General features: G+C 45.0%; 2 protein-coding genes across 2 annotated transcripts in view; one reads left to right on the forward strand and one right to left on the reverse strand.

Moving 5' to 3' along the window:
- The window catches only part of LOC111962765 (dynamin-1-like protein), a 30,508-nt gene extending 26,211 nt beyond the window's left edge, over nt 1-4,297 (forward strand). The window contains exons 15-18 of the mRNA XM_023986073.2: nt 2,004-2,164; nt 2,381-2,491; nt 3,175-3,334; nt 3,759-4,297. Of these exons, the coding sequence (XP_023841841.1) occupies nt 2,004-2,164; nt 2,381-2,491; nt 3,175-3,334; nt 3,759-3,815 (489 nt within the window). The 3' untranslated portion in view covers nt 3,816-4,297. The remainder of the gene's footprint in view (nt 1-2,003; nt 2,165-2,380; nt 2,492-3,174; nt 3,335-3,758) is intronic.
- A 521-nt stretch (nt 4,298-4,818) lies between these two features.
- On the reverse strand, nt 4,819-8,885 carry LOC111962763 (troponin T, cardiac muscle isoforms-like). Its single transcript, XM_023986071.2, has 9 exons — nt 8,779-8,885; nt 8,255-8,312; nt 7,742-7,858; nt 7,557-7,634; nt 7,095-7,208; nt 6,813-6,925; nt 6,524-6,614; nt 5,769-5,806; nt 4,819-5,016 (listed from the first exon to the last, which is right to left on the reverse strand). The coding sequence occupies exons 2-9, from the start codon at nt 8,282-8,284 to the stop codon at nt 4,977-4,979; spliced, it is 621 nt and encodes a 206-aa protein (XP_023841839.2). The 5' UTR covers nt 8,285-8,312; nt 8,779-8,885; the 3' UTR covers nt 4,819-4,976.

Consider the following 8,885-nt stretch of genomic DNA (forward strand, 5'->3'; position numbering starts at 1 on the left):
AAATTGCTCTTTAATTCTATTCTACAGTATATTAAGGTTTGTACTTAATGATTATGTTGGTTGTGTGTCATAGGAACCAAGAGCAACAGAATGAGAGAGCTGCCCTCGTTGTTCCCGGGATAAGTAACAGACGTCATGGCGTAGGATTTGTCGAATTGCTACAAAAAGTCCAGTTTCTTCACTTTTCTTTACGGCTCCCAGTCTATTCTTTAAAGCAGCGCTACAAGCCCATATGTCTTTTGGCTCCCAGTCTACCTTTAGAGCAAGCTAGAAGCCATATGTCTTTATGGCTCCCGTCTATCCTTTAGACAGCGCTAGAAGCCTATGTCTTATGGCTCCCAGTCTATCCGTTAGAGCAGCGCTAGAAGCCATATGTCTGTCCTCTGGTCTGTCCGATTTATATTTAATCTCTCTATGTCTTCTTGTCATTGCTCCTTCTTTGTCTTTCCTCTCCTCCTCCTCTCTCTTCGCTCGCACCTCTCTAGTCCTTTAAGGCCCAGGGGTCAGTCTCTCTCCCCACTGATCTTCCCCCCAGATGAGAGGAAGACCCAAAGTGTCCCTGTGTCACTCAATGCCTGTCTGCCTCCTACCTCAACCAGGTTGGGCTTCATTTCAATCAGTTAATTAGGATTTAACTTAGCGTAAAATTGGCAGTCTCAATTCAAACCTAATTCAAATGGAATTGCTTACCCAAGCACCCTCATTCTCTTGACTCAAGCCACCCTCATTCTTCCTTGACCTCAAGCCTACCTCATTTCCCTGACCTCAAGCTCTTACCCTCTATTCTCCCTTGACCTCAAGCACTCTCATTCTCCCTTGCCACCCTCCCCAAGCCCCTCATTCTCCCTTGACCTCAAACACCCTCATTCTCTCCTTGCACTACAGGCCACCTCCACTTTCTCTTGACCCCAAGCCACTTCTCATTCTCCCTCTGACCTCAAGCCACCCTTCATCTCCCTTCTCCCCCAAGCCACCTTTCATTCCTTGACCCCAGCCACCCTCATTCTCCTTGACCCAAGCCACCCTCATTCTCCCTGACCCCAAAGCCACCTCTATTCTCCTTGACCCAGCTTCACTTTTTCATTTCTCCATATGACCTCAAGTTCCATCCCTATACTTCTCCCTGACCTCAGGCCACCCTCTATTCTCCCTGACCCCAAGCCACCCTCTTCCCCTGCCCCAAAGCCACCCTCATTTTCCTTGACCCCAAGCCCCCTCTTCTCCCTCGACCCCAAGCCACTCTCATTCTCCCTTGACTCAGCCACCCTCATTCTCCCTTGACCCCAAGCCACCTCATTCTTCCCTTGACCCCAAGCCACCCTCATTCTTCTTGACCCCAAGCCACTCTCATTTCCCTTGACCCCAAGCCACTCATTCTCCTTGACCCAAGCCACTCTCATTTCTTTGACCACAAGCCACCCTCTCTTTCCTTGACCCCAAGCACCTCCTATTTTCCTTAAACCCAAGCACCCTCATTTTCCTTCACCCCAGCAACCACATTCTTCCTTGACCCCAAGCCACCCTCATTCTTCCTTGACCCCAAGCCACCCTCATTCTCCCTTGACTCCAAGCCTGTAGACTGAAGACCCTACTTTGTGTATGGTGCAATTCTGTGTTCCCCTTCTCTATTCCCCTTCCACCCCTCTGAGGGTGAACTACATTTCCCATCTGATACCTCCTCCCGGCATGTGTGCTTCTGTACAGAGGAAGGGTCCCTGGAGGGAAGTCTTCGTACAATATGTGACTCTGCCACTGTCAGAATGCTATTTCTTCCAGAAAGTCAGTATATGTGCAGACATGACTGTATAGTCTGTAGATGTTCCGTCATGCCAGCCATGCTGATGTAATAGCCTGGAGAGAGGCATGCTTTTTGGAAATGCATGGTCACACGTGTATGATTGCGGCTCTACTGAAAAGTGATCTCTTATAAAAGAGATTTTAATCTCAAGGAGACTGTATAAATGACCTCTAACCGTTCTGTCTGTCTATTTCCTGGTCTCCAGGCTGCAGGTGGTGGTTTCCAGGGAGACCAGGATGTAGGGACAGGGAACTGGAGGGGRATGTTGAAGAAGGGAGAGGAGGGGGTGGGCGGAGACAAGTCCATGCTCCAGACCTCTAACCCTGGCAGCCCTCAGAGGGGCCACGCCGTCAACCTGCTGGATGTGGTGGGTAGTAGCATCCAGACAGAAATGTTTAGCCTGCTTTACCACATAATAATACAAAAAAAATCTAACGTAACTCTTAATTCTTAGGAGTAAAACTTATTCTAAGAGAATTATCTCTAGGCTGTTTGAGAGAAGATTTTAATGCTAAGCAACCACAACTTTTTGAGTTGTCGGTGATTGGTCTGTTTGTGTTCTTGTATCCCCCCCCCCCCCCCCCCCCCCCCCGTCCCCAGCACCCTGTCGTCCAGAGAGCAGAGGGACTGTGAGGTCATCGAGAGGCTTATCAAGTCCTACTTCCTCATCGTCAGGAAAAACATCCAGGACAGGTATGGTGCCCGCTGTGTTTCTACTTCCTGTTGTTAGACTCCCTGTGATTTCTAGAAATAATATGCTGAAATGGTTTTCCTCTGTTTTATTTGCTGTTCTACTTGACTCTCAATCTGAATCTGTCCTCTTTTCCTTTTCACCTGCTTCGAAGAAATGTATAAAGTCATCATTTTTGAGTGATAAAACATTAGGAACACCTTCTTGATATTGAGTTGCACCCCCTTTTGCCCTCAGAACAGCCTCAATTCACCAGGACACACTCTACAAGGTGTTGAAAGCGTTCCACAGGAATACTGGCCCATGTTGATGGGTGGTGGACCTTTCTTGATACACACAGGAAACTGTGGAGCGTGAAAAACCTCACCAGTGTTGCAGTTCTTGACACACTCAAACCGGTGCGCCTGGCACCTACTACCATACCCCGTTCAAAGGCACTTAAATCTTTTGTCTCGTCCATTCACCCTCAGCACACATACACATTCAGCACACATACACAATTCATGTCTCGAGGCTTAAAAACCCTTCTTTACCTGTCTCCTCCCCTTCATCGACACTGTATTTAACAGGTGACATCAATAAGGGATCATAGCTTTCACCCCGTCAGTCTATCATAGAAAGAGCAGTTGTTCCTAATGTTTAGTACACAGTGTACTTCTCTCTCCCTCTGCACTTCCTTCTGCAGCGTGCCCAAGGCGGTGATGCACTTCCTGGTGAACCATGTAAAGGACAGCCTGCAGAGTGAGCTGGTGGGTCAGCTATATAAGGCTGGTCTGCTGGATGACCTGCTCACTGAGTCGGAAGACATGGCCCAGAGACGCAACGAAGCTGCAGACATGCTCAAGGTACAGTTGTGTGTGTGTGTGTGTGTGTAGAACGTGCTCACTGAGTCTGAAGACATGTTCAAGGTACAGGTGTGTGTGTGTGTAGAACGTGCTCACTGAGTCTGAAGACATGTTCAAGGTACAGGTGTGTGTGTGTGTAGAACGTGCTCACCGAGTCTGAAGACATGCTCAAGGTACAGGCCTGGGATTAGTTACAGAACAATGGGAGTTTGAAATATGACACGTGTTTTTGGGGCAGTAACCCACAGCACCACAAATGAGAAGCTTGGTAGTGTTTTAACTCTTTTCAAACGTGATCTAACTGCTGCTTGAATGTAGCAGCTAATGGGACTAACTGTGGCCTCTGGCTTTGACGTCACTGGGGGTGTTTTGTTTCTGTATGAATTTGCTCATCTAAACTGTCTTTTCCACTCTGTGTCCGCAGGCCTTGCAGAAAGCCAGTCAGGTGATAGCTGAGATCCGAGAAACACACCTGTGGTGAGGGCCTCTACCTCCATACGCTCTCCCTCCCACATGGACCCTAAGCACTGAACCCTGTTCTGTCTCAAACCTACCTGGACTGCAGAGATGGCCAACTTGGAAATACACTGGTGTCAATTTGTGTTTTATTGAGTATCATCAATTCTCCATCCTTCTGAAGTTGTCACTTCCACACTCCCCTGTCATGGTTTTAAAAGCAATGGATTGGTGTAAGCCTTGGCTGAAGGGAGTTTCAACCATTTGTTAAATGCATGACCGGGAGTGTAAAACAACACACTTCTGGTGATGAGTGGAGAATGGGGACGCACATTTGGATATAGTTGTAGATTGTATTATATGGACTTGACCTATACAGTATCAGTCTTCACCTGCACCACATCGCACACCAAATGGTCTTTCATATGTAAGTATAGTATTATATTGATGAACGTGTGAGGTCTACCTACTGAATAATGTGGAGTTACATTAAAGATGTTTACTCTAGTTTCTGGCTTGCTGGAATGTATGCTGCGACTTGTAAATGCTGTCTGTCTTCATCATGGTTACTGATCTATTGTCTCGCATGGCCATGCTACTGCAGAAAATGTCCTTACATGGTAACAATCTCTCATTTGTGTTGCTGATATTTACAAAGCGCAGAGAAATGTTATCTGACGTAGAATAAGTGTTATTTGTTGGTTGAATGCACCACAATGCAGCTGCAAACCGTACACTTCCATGTTCTCTGAATGGGATTTCATGTCTTTTCATCAAACAATGCTACACCGTCTTGTGTGTGTTATTTTGACTCTACCGTACGTCTGTCGTTAAATGTGTTTAAGATATCTAGTGTATTGATGAGGTCATTTGTCCTACTATATTGATATGGATAATGATCATTTGTTGTCATACCCACAATACCATGTGGTAAACTATTGGTAGTAAAGGCAGGGCAGAATTGTGTGGCAACGTCTAACTTGAAGTGGCAGGTTTATTCTGTATATTCTCAAAAAGTGGTACCAGGGTTGAATGAGTCATTTATTGACTTGGGATCCAGTCTGCGGTTATACCAGACGGAACATTAAACATCACATATGTTTATCAACACGTATACAGACACATTATCATCATGGGCCGATCTCCAGTCACGGCTGTCTGCCCTCGACCATGGCGAGCTGCTCCTTTACCTCACACGGCCCATCTTCTTGCCTCGACCTTTGGCGCTGAGGGGCAGGACAGGGTTAAGAAATCTGAATCACTTGGCAGCCAGGTAGTAAGCCCAGTAGTGAATGTCTCTGTTGCAGCACTTCACTGCATTCTGAGTCTAATGCTTCACCCAGACGTGTGCACTTGTTCTCACTCCCTCTCATGCAAGAGACTGGTGGAAAAAGTGGTCCACTTCTGGGTCAAGTGTGAATACGTTTTAATGGTTTGTCAGTCCATCAGTTACACAGGATTTTACTTCTTTTGGCTTAATGTTTATCATTAAATAGTTTTGTGCTGTAATTTCAGGCCAGACCATGTTGGCAATTTGCATTGTCACCACTTACAATGTCTTCAAGCTATCGTGCAGTGATCATGCTATACGCAATGCGCACACACAGACGGACATAGGCGGTGCGGTGTAAGTGATGGTCATGGCTGTTTCTTTGGTTTCAATCAATGTTTGTTCCACTGGTCATTAATTGACCATCCCTGCTTGAGAGTTTGAAAGGAATGATGGGAAATGGAGTTGTTGATGGAATGGAAACCAGTGACTCAGACCAATTAAAATGAAAACCACAATGCTGGGTCTTGTTCATTAGGCACAACATTGAAGAAACTGTTCTAAACTGTACTCTATACTCGTCCAATAAGAGATGCTTGTCTGTTTATTAGTCTACGTGTTTTCATTTTCATTTTGTACCCTAATAAACACGACTCAGAATTTCTTTGTCCCTCAAAGTCCAAAATTCTGAACCTCCGTGTTACTTACCTCTGGTGGTCCTGGACCCGGGTGAGAAGCTGGTTAATCTGTAAGGACACAAGACTTGCTGTAAGCTTTGATTAACAACACCTTTTAGTTACTGTGGTGGAAACCTGTACAGGTGGAGTCCATCGGAGAGAAACCCAGGAACGTGATGATACTATAGACCACATAATTCACTTTTAGTTTAACTTGTTCACCTTTCATGTACCCTCCAGGGTTGGGGTCAATTCAGGAAGTAATTTGAAATTCCAAGTGTCTTCAATGAGGAAAATGTGTATTTGGAATTTAGTTTACTTTCTGAATTGAAATGGAATTGACCCCAACCCTGGTACCCACTGCCTGGGAACTCTCATTGCCATCCGAAAGCAGGCAAGACTATATCACAGTATTCCTCAGAACCCAGTAAGGTTGAGAGGAGAAATGAACCCAGAAACCTGCCGATGACCCTGTAGACTTCACCTCTGATGTAGCCACTGCCTGGGACCTCCCACATCGCCAACCGAAAGAAGAGGAGACTGCATCTCAAGGTGAGAGAATACACTGAGACGGGACTACACGACCTGAGACGATAGTCAATACTAAAGGTAAGACCACCCAGATCCCATCCAACTTATGAAAATCTTGCTGCTGTTGAGAAATACTGGAAAATATTGTACTTCATTGACGGTGACTGTTGTATACCTGTTTCTGTGTTAGGTCAAGGTGACTTCATCATACTTTTGTTTCTTGAGTTTGTCATGTGTGTTGTCTAGGTGACTTACATCATACTTCTGTTTCTTGAGTTTCTCACTGAGGTCAAACTTCTCTGCCTCCAACTCCATCATCCGCTGCCACATCTCACTGGCCTTCTCCCTGTTGGGCAACAGTGGATCAGAACACGCCCCAAAGAACCCTTGTCTCTGAAGGATGTTCATCATTCGAACCGTTCACATAGTCATGTGTTCAGTCATAAACTAAAAAACATCAGACATTAACCATCATAAATAAATATGATAACACTCAGCTTTTCTGAGGACGGGCAAATTCTGAATATTAACGATGACGTCATACTTGAGTTTGTCCTCGTTCAGATGGTCGATGCTGAGAGGTTTCCTTCGGTCAGCAAGAATCTTCTTCTTCTTCTCTCTCTCTGTCTGTTTCTTGGCTCCTTTGCGGTTTTCACTCTGAGCATTGAAACATCACAAATACCATTGTTCTCAAAGATATTTTGGAGGAAATGTTCATTGCCTCACATTACTTGATGCTTCCGTTACACTATTGTCAATATATGATAAAGAATACGCTAGGGGTTGTTTTTTAAAAATGTTTTTGAAGATACAATATTCCACTGACCTTCTGCTGGATACCTCCATACTGGTGGGTCATGTTGGTGAGAGCCTTCTTCTTCTTGGCGTCATCATCCTGCTTCTTACGCTGATCCTCTGCCTCCTTTCTGTCCTTCTCCTCCTGCACACGGAGCATTAGGGAAGAAAGACACAGAGCATTAGGGAAGAAAGACACAGAGCATTAGGGAAGAAAGACACAGAACATTAGGGAAGAAAGACACAGAGCATTAGGGAAGAAAGACAGAACATTAGGGAAGAAAGACACAGAACATTAGGGAATAAATATCTATCAAGATCTATCATAGAAATTACATCCACAATCTGTTTCCCTGTTAGCCATTTAGAAGTTATATTGTATTAGTCATATGTGGTCCTGTCAGTTGGTAAGAGTATGCAACACACAGGTTGTGGGTTCAATTCCAGCATAGAACACACATTAGTTAGGTGTCATAATGGGGAGAAGACTCACCGCAACCCTGGCCTGCCTCTCCTTCTCCCTCTCTGCACGAACCCTCTGCTGCTCTGCCCTCTCTGCACGACGTTTCTCCTGCACACACACGCACACTCAGTGACCAAGTTGTCAGGTGTCGCATTGCAATGGTTCTAGGAACAGTGAAAGAACATTCACTCCAGATTCTAAAATGGCCGACTCACAATCCTGTTGACGAGACTGATGAGCTCCTCTTCTTCCTTCTTCCTCTGGATAAAGTGAGACTCGATCAAAGACTGGAGCTCAGACAGGTCCTTCTCCAGACGCTTCCTGTGGATGTCCTGACCACCACACAGAAGAATCAGATTAAGTAATAAGAATAGTTTGTTTTGGTAAGACAACATACATGTAATACACCCTGAAAAGAGTCATTTCCTTAGTTCGATGTCATCTTTTGACTTTCTGTACCTCTTATTTGCTTCATCTTAACAGGATACAGTTGGAGGCAAGTCTGTCACAAATGGTTAGTTAGTTTTCTTATGATGTGGTTGTCAGTGGAGGCTGCTGAGGGGAGGACGGCTCATAATAATGGAGGGAACGGAGCGAATGGAATGGCATCAAACATGCATTTGATGTATTTGATACCATTCCACTCCAGCCATTACCACGAGCCCGTCCTCCCCATTTAAGGTGCCACCAACCACCTGTGGTGTGTGTGTTTATGTGATTCAACTTACATCAAAATCCACTTTCTCGCCATCAGGCATCTTTGGTGCAGAGATGTTTGGCACAAACCTATGGAAATGAAAATTGCGTGTCTAATGTGTATATATAATCGCAATTTGAGCATTTCAGTAAATGTCGTGATCTTTCAAGATCACTTATGATATAACGTATCATCTGTCAGGGGAAAATATAAAATGGGCTACCCAGAAACACTTGGAGGAGCGTCCTCCAGGCAGAAATGACTAAGAGTGGCCTCAACTGGTGTGACCTGGAAAAACTTGCCCCGTACCGAGTGAGATGGAGGATATTCGTCAACGGCCTATGATCCTTACAAGAGCCACGGTCTTAAAGCTGGAATCCGTAGCGGTGACACGGCCACGTCTGTTTTGCGATATTACAACAACAAAGAAGCTGCACATGTCGGCTCAATCGGAAACGACCTTGACATTTCTATTGTTGAATCTGTAACGCTTCAGCTTCACAGACTGAAAAGAGCCCTGAATCACAGTCTGTCAAATTCAATCTAAAAACTTACTTTGGTTTGGGCTTGGCTCCATCTGTAATAAAGGACAGTGACTCTCTTAGCTTGATAATATCATACAAAAGGTTGTAAGTATTATTAGAAGGATGTCATGATAATCA

The sequence above is a fragment of the Salvelinus sp. IW2-2015 genome, linkage group LG4q.1:29 (genome assembly GCF_002910315.2).
Source record: "Salvelinus sp. IW2-2015 linkage group LG4q.1:29, ASM291031v2, whole genome shotgun sequence".
NCBI classification, from domain to species: domain Eukaryota; kingdom Metazoa; phylum Chordata; class Actinopteri; order Salmoniformes; family Salmonidae; genus Salvelinus; species Salvelinus sp. IW2-2015.

Coding starts and splice junctions, on each gene's coding strand:
- LOC111962763 (XM_023986071.2), bottom strand. CDS start 8,284: ATGCCTGATGGCGAGAAAGTGGATTTTGAT. Junction 7,859..8,254: donor GCGAGAAAGTGGATTTTGAT/GTAAGTTGAATC, acceptor TGTGGTGGTCAG/GACATCCACAGGAAGCGTCT. Junction 7,635..7,741: donor TCAGTCTCGTCAACAGGATT/GTGAGTCGGCCA, acceptor GTGTGTGTGCAG/GAGAAACGTCGTGCAGAGAG.